At 53.1% G+C, this 12,856-nt stretch overlaps 1 protein-coding gene across 2 annotated transcripts in view; it reads right to left on the bottom strand.

The window, feature by feature from the left end:
• Window positions 1-12,856, bottom strand: part of GTF3C1 (general transcription factor IIIC subunit 1) — a 70,555-nt gene that overhangs the window by 9,451 nt on the left and 48,248 nt on the right. For both annotated transcript variants that reach the window (XM_045875212.3, XM_064592886.1), the window contains exons 22-29: window positions 12,175-12,256; window positions 11,852-12,040; window positions 9,838-9,995; window positions 7,840-7,982; window positions 5,976-6,057; window positions 5,605-5,717; window positions 3,551-3,613; window positions 2,588-2,681 (exon numbers count right to left, since the gene is read on the bottom strand). In XM_045875212.3, coding sequence (XP_045731168.1) covers window positions 2,588-2,681; window positions 3,551-3,613; window positions 5,605-5,717; window positions 5,976-6,057; window positions 7,840-7,982; window positions 9,838-9,995; window positions 11,852-12,040; window positions 12,175-12,256 — 924 coding nt within the window. The remainder of the gene's footprint in view (window positions 1-2,587; window positions 2,682-3,550; window positions 3,614-5,604; window positions 5,718-5,975; window positions 6,058-7,839; window positions 7,983-9,837; window positions 9,996-11,851; window positions 12,041-12,174; window positions 12,257-12,856) is intronic.

The following is a 12,856-nucleotide window of genomic DNA, read 5'->3' on the forward strand; positions in this document are numbered from 1 at the left end:
TGCCGGCCACGCCATCCCGGCTCCATGGCTCAGATTCGGACCGGCCCAGAGGAAGAGCAGCTCCAGGGCCGGCAGGGCCAGGAGAGTCCCAGTGACTCCCGTTCCTGAAAAGCACTGGCTCACCCAGCCGACCCAAGGCGAGTGTCCGGCATATGCCAGACCACAGGAAAGTCCCTGCCAGACCCGTCTCCTCAAAAGCACTGGCCAGGCAAACGTGTCATGGCCTGAGAATTTTAGGCTTGGGAGGTTCTCTGCTACGTTGGTCCCGGATCCACGAGAGGCAGAGAAGATGGAGGCTCGTGGACTTCAAGGGATCCTCTGAGGCCACACCGCTGGGCAGGCCTGGGACCAAGAACAGAACAAGGCCTTGTCCTCGAGCCCAGCGACCTCACCACTGCAGGAGGACAGGGGATCAGGAGCCAAAGTGGTGGTCAGATGGGGTGCTGGAGCAGCACGGGGTGTTCTGGAACCGGAGAGGGGTCTGCGCACACACTGGGCCTGGTCAGTCTTGAGGCCCGCACACCACCCTCGATTTCTCTAGACAGAGCTTCCACGTCAGCCGTGGAGCACAGGCTCGAGGCGGGGAGCACCGCACAGGGAAGAGGGCAAGGGGCTGGAGAGTGGCCAGGAAACCACGGTTCCTGCCCACTGGGCGAGTGCAAGCTGGGATGCAGCTTGTCCTGGAAAGCCTGGTGTCCTCAGCTCTTCTCCGTAGGAAGACGACGACAAGGGGGGGCATATCCCCCCAACAGCTGCTGGGGTGGCGCAAGAGCACGTATAGGGAGGGAGGGAGTGTGGCCAAGCCCACCAGACTTCCACCCACTGCCCTGCACTGCGCCTCCCAGAAACCTGGGGCTGCAGGGAGCCGAGTGGGATCCTACACATGGCCCCTGGCCTTGTCCCTGCCGGCCTTCCAGTACTCGGTGCCAGGTGCGAGGGTCACGAAAGCAGCGCCCTGCCTCCTGTGGTGGCCCAGGTGCTCTCACACAATTTCCCACGCCCCTGGGGGTCAAGGAGAGGGACGAGAGCCTGGACACCACCTGGAAACGGAACCAGAGGAATGACAAGCAGCAGCATGATGCAGGGGACAGGCCCCGGCTGGGACGCAGGGACCTGGCTTTTGCCATTAACTTTGGGGCTGGGCTTTCTCATGGGATGGGCAGTTGGACTAACTCCCGAGGTCCTGTCCTGCTCGAATCCCTTCTGGGCAGCACAGCCAAGAGGTTCCCCCATAGCCATAGGTGAAGTCGGAAATTGGGATTTTTATGGGCAATGTCAGTAGTAAATTTAAACCATTTTTTTTTTCTTTTTAAACAAGCTCGGGTCCAATAAGACAGAGCCAGGGGCCAGACTGGGGGCTGTCTCTGTGGGACTTCTGCCCCACCCCACCCTATTCCAGTCTTGTTCTCTGGCATGTTCTGGTTCACATGAGGCTTTCGGCACAGAGGAGGGGGCAACGCCCCACAACCAGCCTCCCACTTGGAAACACACACACTTCATGTGAGTAAGCAGGGTTCAAGGGCTCTGTGGCACCAAGGACAGCAAGAACGGGATGACTGGGGACCCTCCCGCTAGACTGTCCCAGATGCCCGCGGGACAAGCAACTGCACCTCATGGTGACGAATTCAAAGAAGAGACATGAACACTCAGTCTTGGATCTGCGACGGCCTGGCCATTGCTGTCCAAGGACTGTGGTCACACCTGGCCACGGGTTTTCCCTCAATCACTCCATTTCCCCCCATCTTCCTCACCTCCCTTGCGGCCAAAGTAACAAGCACCACCTGGAGAATGTGGGCAGTGCCCCAGCTGGGTCTGCACCCCACTGTCTACACCCTGCGTCAGAGTCCTGGGGGCCAGCAGCATTCCTGTCAGGCCTCTGGGGGTGGGGGGGCCCGGGGCCCACGTGCCGACCACTGTGGTCATTAAGAACAAGGGAGGCACGGCTCCGGTGAGGGGGGCAGCACAGGCCCTCCTCCGCACCTCCCTGCTGGGGCCCTGGAGCCACAGCCTCAGGTCTGACAGAGAGTGTTGTGAGATCTCGGGCACTTGCTTCTTCACGCCCCTGAAACGCAAGTCTCCGTGTTCACAAACGAGTGCTAAGCCCAGCACCTCCCCAGGCTCAGGACGGGGTCCACTGAGAACCGCCTTCTTCCCTCCCCACCTCACTCAGCCAGGACAGAGCAGCATTACGTTCCCAGGAGAGAGAGAAGCCCACAGAAAGGCCGCTTTCCTGCTCGGGGGCCTCTGGCCAGCTCGCCATTTCTGAATTCTGCTTGGAGAAGAGAAGCTGCACGGGTCAGTCGCTCCCTCAGCTCTCTGTCGTGGCTCGCCTCCTCTTCACCCTCATTTTCTGCATTAACATTCGACTCAAAACCTCAGCCCGGGAGGGATTTTGGAAGTCACTGGATCCTGTCCCCACGCTTGGAAGATGAAAGAAGGGGGCACAGGAGTCCCAGGGGACATCGGGGCCCCCCCGAGACTGCACAGCTGAGAAGAGAATGAGCGAGGGCCTCACTCAGCTCCCACCCCTGACGGCCTGAGCCCCACAGCGCGGCCGCGAAGCTGTCGCCAGGTCCCTGCCACCCACCTGAAATGACCGGCAGGACTCCATCTGGCTGTCCGAGAGGGCCAGCGTGCTCTGGACCAGATTTTGGACCACCAGGAAGTGGATGTCATCCATGCTGAAAGACAGTGGGCAGGAGGGCCCAGCACATGAGGCTGTGGGCCGTGGGCACCGCTCAGTCTGGGTGCGCGCAGTTTTTATTCAGAAAAAGTGATCCCACAAAAGTGACCCAAACGCCAAACTATTCATAAACCAAAACAAAACAAGTGGTGGTTTTTAAGCCTTACTAACTGGTCAATTTTTACAGGGAGAAACGTTTCCACTTAGTGGGGTAAGGGGTGCCGTACCCTGGAAACGGGTTTACGTGACAACTGACAAATGCAGTTAGCGCTGAGATTTTTTCAGCCTATCTAAGAAATCAAAAATTGCATGCCCTATCTATCTACCTACCTACCTACCTATCAGATCAAGAGTTGATGCTCTACTGACTGACCCAGCCATGTGCTCTAATCTTAAACAACTTCCAATTTCTTATATTTTCCTCTAATCTTAAACAACTTTTTCCTCCAAAGAAGCTTCTCACTGAAATACAGAGCTAAAATCAAACAGAATATTGTTTTCCAACATGGAAAAAAAACAGGTTTTCTAACCAGAGCTTTGTGTGGAAAGCTCATGGGCCTGGAATTCAAATCCCTTCCTCAACCCGCCTTGAGGCTAGGCCACTGATTCATGAGGCTAGGGTTGGCAGGTTTCTCCCGGAAAGGGCTGGGTAATAAAGATTTCGGGGTCTCTGTCGTAGCCACTCAACCCTGATGCTACAGGATAGAAGCGGCAGACAGCACATGGGCCAGGCGTGGCTATGTTCTAACACAACTTTATTTTCAAAGACGGGGGGCAGGCTAGATATGACCCTGGGTGTCCCCGGTTGGGCCACCGGCAGCCCAATCGAGCGGCTGAGGGAAAGGCACTTGGTCAATCGGTGCTTACTTATTCAGTTCATCCTCTTTCCTCGTTGGATCCTTTTCATCTCCAATCGCCAAAACTCGGTATCTGCATAAGGAACGAGACATGAGTGTGTCAGTGGAACACGGCTGACCTTCACCAACCGAGCGGAGGCTTACTCAACATGCCATTTACTGGCTGAATTGTTGGAGGAAATATAAAACTCATTAATTAAAATTCAAACACGTACGTGTCAGTTAAAATGAGAACATACTACGTTCTGCTCCCCAAATGAGCGTGTTGTTAAAATGAGGGTTGAGGAAATGAGGAATGTTCATTTCACTGACAATTATCAAACAACACAGGAAAGTGTTTAATGGCAGAAAGCCACTGTTAATTGTTAAGGGAAAGGGATCTAAAATCATGGGCCCGTTATGATTACAAACAAGCATAAGAAAGACGCCTGGAACAAAATACCCAAAAAAGAGAGTAGTTGTATTAGGTAGCAGGTTATTTCCCCATCTGTGTTTTTGAGCTTCAAGTAATGCTGCTTCCTTGTGTTCCTACCAAGCAAATAAATACAAGAAGAGAAGTCCAATGCGCTAGCCTTCACACTACACAGCCAGGCAAAGAAATATAAGAAATCGCAAAACTCACTTTTTAAGAAACATGGCTGTTTCTCTGTAAGACTTTTCTTTGGTTTCTATGATCCTAAAGTCAAAATTCATCCTGGCAACAGTAAATTCTTGAAATTTAGTAATAAGAAGGAGTACCTTTTCAGAAATTGGACTATTTTCAAAGTTGTTGGATCCATTTCCTTTTTTGCCTGGCCTGCCAGGATGCTCAAGATCAAATTTAGTGTTAAAACTGTTACAACTGGATGAGACTTCTTTTCTCCAAATGGTTCATGAACTCTCCTTTAAAATCATCTTTAACTGTATTCTTCTTTTTCTTTTTTAAAAGATTTTATTTATTTATTTGACAGAGAGAGACACAGCGAGAGAGGGAACACAAGCAGGGGGAGTGAGAGAGGGAGAAGCAGGCTTCCCACAGAGCAGGGAGCCTGATGCGGGGCTCGATCCCAGGACCCTGGGACCATGACCTGAGCCGAAGGCAGACGCTTAACGACCGAGCCACCCAGGCGCCCCTTAACTGTATTTTTCTATAACTAAAAGTTGCCCCCCATATATTTACTGAAAATAGGTGGGGTTATAAATTACAAATAGGTAAATGGGTCATTTGAGGCACTTTTAAAATTGAATATAAACCGTGCCATTTGGGAGTTCTGGCGAACAGTTTGCTGCAAAAAGAAACACAAAACACAGTAACAGGTGTCAACTCCGCAAAGGACTACAAATCGCTCCCTAGGCCTGGCATACGCGGGCACAACGTGAATTACTTGTTGGTTGAATCAAAGAACGAGATCTCCAAATGACGTTCAGGGAGCTAGCTACAACCGTATCATACGGTTCCCAAATAGGAAAGGATCGATGACTATCACCTCTATAGGAAGAGATTCAGAAAAAATCCAGTGGCCAGAGGGACCGTCTCAATGAGGGTGGTTAAGAAGGAACTCACATTTGGATTAAGCAGTGGAAACAGGCCTGGTTTACAGAACTCTAGATTCTAACATTTCACGGGTTCTATGCTCAAAGCCAAGTATGTTCTCTGCAGGTGCCCACTGGTTGAGCTGGAAAGGGCTGGGACGTTGGAGTCAGACCCAATGTGGAAGTTCAGATCCTGGCCCTGTGGCTCACAAGCACCGTGGCCTTGGGTGAGCTACTTCTAGCTTGGTTTCCACATATGTCAAACGAGCAATCTTGGCAAAAGCATACTAACCACTTGCAGAGGCCTGGATTAGGTCAGCAGCAGGGCCTCCACGGCAGAAGGAACGGGGACACCCGGTGGGGTGCTACGGATGGCAGGGATCTCCCGTTTTCAAGTTGCCCATGAGAGGAGGCGAGGTGGTTGAGTCAAAGACACAGCAGGGTTAGCTGCGAGGCCATGGAAGTGCTGACCAAGGGAGAGGCCTGTGGCCAGGCATGATGTTTCCTCTTGCCCCACAAGGATCACACAGAAACTTCCCCGAAGAACCTCACCTGGCAAACAGCTCCTGGAGCGTGTCTGGGATTTCAAGGTTAGGATTCTTTAGAGCCGAACTGAACTTCTCTTTGAGCTTCTCCACAAATTCTTTAAACTCATTGGCACAAACCTTTCAACGTGGGAGAACGAGACGTTAAGCCCTTTCTCGCCCCAAAGGGAGGTTTTGCTGACACATCAAGGAAAATCTCACAACAAACTCCCAGAGCAGCGACCTCCCAGAACTGACGAGCTGATCTCCCAGACGCTCAGGAACAACGTCCGTATTTGCAAAGCCAGCAGAGGCGCTGTGGGACCCGGAGGACCAGACAGGAACCTACACCCCCCTGCCTTCAGGGCAGGCCGAGCCCAATGACCACACAGGGCCTACCTTTGGGTCTTCGTAATCACATTTTCGATTCATGAAATCTCCAACAAGTGCCTTGTCCTGGTACACCTCAGCGAGGCAAACCCTGCAGGAAGAGAGGACAACAAACGTGAAGTCTGGCATTGTAATAATGTCTGTGTTCAGAACCATCGGGAAAGGCTCCTGTTCTAACACGTCTGGCCTTGGCTAACTACAAGGTATGATTTACTTATACATCTGCTGGGTGACTACAGCTCTTAACAAGGAAGGATTTGGGGTCAACCAACCCTGATTCAAGTCAGGCCTGCTGTCGCTCAGGCTTCACTCCTTTGGCTTCTCTGAGCTTCCATCCGCCACACGTAACCTGAGAACAGCGACTCCCGCCTGCCTGCCCTCACAGGCATCTGGCCAGGACCAAACGAGATGCGCTATGTGCAAGTGTACTGTAAATTTTACACTATCCTCCAGGCCCTGGTGTTCGCTATTAGTCAAAAGCACTAACTGTCCACTGCAGACATCTTTGTCTCTCCGTGACGGAAAGAGAGCCTGACTTGCTCAAAAAGAAACAGAGGGAAAGGCAACAGGTGTTTGCAGGGCTCCTAGCAGCCGGGCACTTGCACTTTCATAAAGAGCTTGCAAGGTAGAGACCATCATTCCATTCAAGAGCTCGGTGAGGCGTAGGGGCCCCCGAGGTCACATGTCTGCCAAGGGCTGGGGCGCGTGGGCCAGGGTGGCTACGGTTGGTAGATTCGCCCTGCTCACAGGTGAGGGAGCGGCCTCCAAGTGGCTATATGCCGTGTGCTAGGTCCGGCAGCTCCAGGCCACAGCCCCCTCGTGTTCCCGTCCCCCGGCTGCGGCTGCAGGACACGAGCAAGAGCCTCAGGCAGGGGCCAGGAAGCCCAAGTCCCAGAACTCACTCCACTGCCAATGCCCTGTCACCCTGGCCAACCGGCATCCTCTCTCTGGGCCCGTTTCCACTCTGAAAGAATGGGAGTTTGGGGCAGGTGACCAGAGCCCTTTGCGAGAGAGAAGTCTAAGATTCTATGCACAGGGGCCCGTGGCTCCCTGCAGGAAGGCCCCTCGCTATGTCTAACCCACTGGCCCCTGCAGACATCTGGAGACATGTCTGACTGCCACGGCTGGGGGTGGGGACGCTACTGGCATCCAGCGCTAAACAGCCTACAACGCACAGGACAGCCCCGTCGCAAAGAATTATCTGACCCCAAATGTCAATAGTACTGAGGCTGAGAAACCCCAGCTGGAGTTTTCTCCACAATCCAGGGCTGGGCTGTTCTTCTCCACAGCCTGGCTGATGGCAGGTGGCCCAAGGCTCAGAATCCAGCCAGAGCCAAGCTCTCCTACTGACCACCCATGGCATGAACCACCGGTTGGTGGAAGCAGTCCTTCCCAACCCCGCCATGTGTCCCCTCCTGGCCCCCCTCTCAAGCTGGCGGCAACACCTGGGCCCCTCCGCACCCCACTCGGATGCTCTCTGGCCCTCTCCACTCAAGCCCGTGCCTGTGGAGGGGGTTGTCAAGGAGGCTGACAGGGCGGGCGATGGTACTGTGCCCTGGCCGGGTGAGAAAGAGGTGGGTGCAGAGGGGATATATTCAGTAAGCCACCTAGCCTAGACGGCCCGTTTCTTCCTGGGTAGCAAAGCACAACAGCACCTACTTCCCAAGGCTGGCCTAAAGTCCACATGATACTGGATGTGTGGAAGGGCCCGGAAGCAGGCCCGGCCCTTGAAAAATCACGGACCCCAACACTGGAACAGGCTGTTGGTGAGCCAGTGGTCAACTCTTAAGCAAACGGGATGAGAGAAGAGTAACAAACTAGAAGCATGGGAGCAACCTTGGCCTGAAGTTATGAAAGTTCAAACGAGGCTTACTTATAGTTCAGATAGGCTTGTGGGTTTTTGACTATGTAGCGAGCTCTTCGTCCAACTGAGTGAGATGTTTTATCCAGAGACTCTTCAAAGGTAGCGTGCAAAATGTCCCGCACAACCTGCCAGGGGACGAAGGGGCCCTTCACCTGGAGCAAACACAAGCCGAGATGGAACATTAGTATCCTCAGAGCCCACGTTCCAGGTTCTTAACGTAAAGGAGGGGGGAGGGTATGTTCTGTGGCGCCTCCTTCTGCAGCAGATACCCCAAACTATGAGATTTACGGAGCACCGACTACGTGCCTGGCACCAGTGAGGTGTTGGGCGAAGAATAAGCCCAAGTCCTCAATGTTCATTGGGAGAGAGTGTCTTCTGGCAAGTAACAGGTGCTCAGAGGGTGTCGGGTAATACTGTCTGGAGGAGCAATATGTTAGGGAGCGTTAGGAGTACATCACTGTATTTAGACGGTTCTAAAGGTTTAAATTCATGTTATGTGTGCTCAGAAACATTCTGCACATCAGCAGAAACAGAAGCACTGAAGGAGTTTCATCAGAGACTCAGGAGAACGTCTCAGCCAAAACATGCAGGAAGGCAGAGCCCAGACAGGAAGGGGGCTTGCCGACAAGGTTATTTTCCGACAGCCCCCAGAATGAGGAGGCCCAAGAATCTGGTGTCAATTCAAGCAGGGGAGTGGAGGCTCTGCTGGCCCCTCCAGCTGCATGGAGGGTGGGTGGCGGGAGGCACCTCCCTCCTGTCAGTGTTGCGATGGAAAGCCATTGCAGAGGCAAAGGACAGATATTAGGGACAGCAACACGTCACCTCCAGCTTGTTTCTGGGAGAAGGGATTGGGCTGGTATTTAGGAGGGAATGGGGGGGGTTGTTAAAGAACATCTGGGAAAAGTGGTCAAGAAAAGGAATCCAATGAGCCTGCAGGCAGAGGGCACCCAGGGCTGCACCTCTCGGCCGGCGTGCCTGAGGACAGGGTACACAAACCGGGCTCGGAGGGAGCTGCCATTCCCACGCTACCCGGCGGCATTACGACCTAGAAGGGGCCCTGCACTAGAAGGTGGCAGAGCCCATTCTCCGGTGGCTTTGGTGAACCAGTTCGATTGGACATTTGCCTACCTCGATGCTCCCTATGCCTTGCTGCAAACTCAGAAGATCCCAACAGCACAAAGTGGCGGGAACAGACAGCGTAGGAGTCAGTGAGGCTGCTGTGGGGAACAGGGTGAGGAGCTGAACTCCAGCTTGGGCCTCGGGACCTTCTTGGAGGTGGTGACATCAGAGGAAAGAGGAAGAATCTGCTACCCGGGAAGCGAGTTCCTCCCCAGCTGCCGGGGTTCAGGGACACGGCCCAGGAGGACACGTGAGTGTGGGGGATGGTGGCACGGAAGGCGTGGAGCCAGGCCGAGGCCGCCATCACCATTCCACACTGACTCAGCACCCAGCGGCTGAGCAAGCACCGTGCAGCAGGCACCATGCTGGGGGCTGTAGCTACGGAAACAAACGAGAGTCTCCCTGCCTCGTGAGGCGCAGCCGCGCCAATGGGCCAAGAAGGACCAGCAGCAAAAGCAGCATGGAAAGTCTATGTCCAGGGGGCACAGCAAGAACACGGTCATTACTTCCAATTGGCAGGGTCACTGAAGCCTTTCCAGAAATGATAAGCGGTTAGGAGCAATAGAGAGGGGAGTTTTCCAGGCAGATGAGGGTGCAAAAAGGGGAGCAGAAAGTGTCAGACCCCTGGTGAAGAGGGAAAGAACAACCCTGGGCCGCCTAGCCTGCAGGTAGGCAAAGATTTGTGTGTGTTACCCCAAGACTGGAAAGAAATGTGCAGAAATGGGAGCATTCATTTGTAGGATTCTGGGCAATGTTCTTCCTGGTGGCCAAGCAAAACAGACGAGAGGAGTGCCCCAGGGGCCACACGGGGAAAGGGCTCCCCACAGGAGGGGAAGCCACGCCACAGGCTGTAGGCCGGGAAGGAGCAGGGCCCGGGGGGCTGAATACCTTGGTGTTGAGGACATTGCTGGCAATCCGGCAGAGCATGAGCAACCCGTCCTCCTGCATGGACCAGGTGACACGCAGCCGGGTCATCCTCTGCAGGGCGCTCTGGTCGGCCTCATCGTGGTAACGCAGGCTCCTGCTTTTCTCTTGGGGGGACTCTTCTGAGAATATCAGGGGGAGAAGAGAGGGAGCCTCTAACAACTGGTTTGGAGCTGACACTCTGGAGAGGGAAGGGTCCCTACTCAGCTAGTGAGATCTGACCAAGGGTAAGGGTTATCAGAATCACGCTGTGTCGGAAGCCAGATAAACTCACCACAAAAGACTCAGGCCTCGATACATATATATATATAGACAGATACATTTATCTATATCTATATATATATAGATAATTTTTTTTTCTTTCTTTTTAGCCCTCTTATCATTTCTCTTTGGTCAGATTTCATGGTGACAGGCTGGGCGGCCTGAATGCAGCCTCCTGTTATCTGCCAATCTCCCATTCTTCCCACTGTGGTGCTAGGTAGGGCCCCCACCATGCTCCTGCGTGGTGACCTCAGAGATGTTGTGTGAACTCTGGGGCACCGTGGGGACAAGGTGCATCCTACACAGCTGCCTTGAGGACTGAGCCAGACTGGGTATAAAACACCCAGTGCGGTTGCCAACGTTATGGGAATACTGACTGTGTGCCAAGCACCGGTTTAAGCTTTTTATGTATAACAATGCATAATTAAACTACTACTTTGCAGGGCGCCTGGGTGGCCCAGTCGGCTGAGCATCTGACTCTTGGTTTTGGCTCAGGTCATGATCTCAGGGTTGTGGGATCAAGCCCCTCCCTGGGCTCGAAGTTTGGCATGGACTCTGCTTGGGATTCTCTCCCTTTCCTCTCCCTCTGCCCCTCTCCCCTCCTCGAATGTGCTCTCTTGCTCGCTCTCTAAAATGAATAGAATCTTTAAAAAAAAAAAAAATTCTCCTTTGCACCAGCCCTAAAAGGAGGCAGTTATAACCCCATTTTGTAGTTGAGGAACCTGAAACATGGTGAGATACAGCGATTTGCCCCAAGTCACACAGCCTAGTCAGGAGCCAGGATCTGAACCATAAGCTCTTACCCACTAGGTTATTTTCAACATCTCCTCCCCATGGCAGTTTCACAAGGTAAACATCATATGCTACTGCCAATTCCAAGAGACTGTTTGTTTAGGAAGTTTTTCCAAATTAAGGCAGAAGAAAAGTAGGGCGAGAACATTTGGGATTCCAAGGGACACCACCACCGTATTTTGCCTTGTGATGAATTCAGGTCTTTGTGAGCCAAACTGATCTCACGCATATCTGGATAGGCTGCGCTAAGGGGGCCTTTCCAACGGACACAAGGCGACTTGTTATGAACGCCAGCCAAAGAAACCACTGAAAACAGGTTCCCGTTTAAACATTCTGTTCTTGTCTGAAAGCGCTATAGCTATCAGATCGTTGTTACAACACACAGACCACTTCGAGGATGTAAAGGTGGTCGAAGAAGCACACCGGTCTCCTCACTGTCCAAGATTCCAAAACACGCCCCAGGGGTTCCTGAGATTGGCAGAGATTCTGCAGGCCTGACCGACTCCCGCCTTTCCTCTAATTTACAAACACAACAGGACTTTGGACTTTGGCCTGATTAACATGATGCAGATATTAAAAGCCAAACCAAAAGAATAATAGGATTTGGGCTGTGATGAGGATTTCTGCTAAAGACTTTTCAGTCTTCTCAGTTGAGATGAAGTTAGAAAATTGAAGCAAGGGAGCTTACTGAGAAGGTGCTCTACAACACAAAGACAGGGAAAACACATCAGGAGCCTGCGGATCTGTCTGCCAGCTCGACGTGGGGAATAAATCGGCAACCACGCAGTTAGCCCCCCAGACGGTGGGCAAACAGAACCCCGAGTCTGAGGGCAAAGCTCACCCCAGCCGCAGAGACACGACTGCCTCTCTCTGGGCCGGAATGTACAAAGACAAGGCCCACAGATACAAGCAATCATCATGAAACCTTTTTTCTTTCTCTTGATCTTCTTTCCAGGGTCTCTCTTCAGCCGTTTCCGCTTCTGGCTCCTTCCACCCCTCACTCTCCGGTTCCTGTCCAGCATGGGCTCTCGGTCAATCTCGAACTGCTCTTCCCGGTCAGCGCACAGTTCAGCTCCCACTCTGGCTTCCCCCCAGATATTCAACCTGCCACTGCCTAGAAATAAGCACAGGAGGTGAGCATCTCAGGATGTGCCCCGTGAGGGCCAGAAGACGAATGGAATGTGCCGTAGCCACGTGGCCTGAGCTGGCCCCACGTCTGTTTCCGGGGTGAACTCCCCGCACACGTACCTCCGGCACCGAGTGGCAATGGGCGCTTGGATAGAAACGTCTGGAGCCTCACCATGAGCCCGTTTTCAGAAGCAGTGTTCTCCTAAAAGGCAAGTGCATCACTGGAATCAAGCGGGGGCTTCCCTGAACCCCCAGGGGCCCAGAGCATCAAATGCACAGAGGTGTTCAGGTTTCTGCCGAGAGGCCAGGGGCAGGTGGGCTGCTCTAGGGGCTGGGCTGCTTCTGTGCACTTCCTCATGTCTGACCTCTGTCTCACAGACTTTCTGTTCCTTCTTTCTTTTTTTTCAAAGACTTTATTTATTTGAAAGAGAGAGAATGAGAGAGAGAGCGCACATAAGAGGGGGAGCACAGAGAGGGGGGAGGGTCAGAGGGAGAAGCAGACTCCCTGCTGAGCAGGGAGCCCGACCCAGGACTTGATCCCGGGACTCCAGGATCATGACCTGGGCTGAAGGCAGTCGTTTAACCAACTGAGCCACCCAGGCGCCCCTGTCCCTTCTTTAAGAAGGAATAACTGTCCACATCACAGAATCGGTTAGAACCCACTGAAAAAACATAGGCTAGGCCAGACTGATATACCTACCATATATACGGAAATAAATACTCGAGCCTCTGGTCAACTTTGTTTTACCAGTTCAGAAACGGGGGCAAGGGGGATGGGTAGCTCAGGCAGCTCCTGGCCAGG

Source organism: Mirounga angustirostris, unplaced genomic scaffold, assembly GCF_029215605.1.
Source record: "Mirounga angustirostris isolate CCGP_5_RB_7025 unplaced genomic scaffold, mMirAng1.0.hap1 SCAF_5, whole genome shotgun sequence".
NCBI classification, from domain to species: domain Eukaryota; kingdom Metazoa; phylum Chordata; class Mammalia; order Carnivora; family Phocidae; genus Mirounga; species Mirounga angustirostris.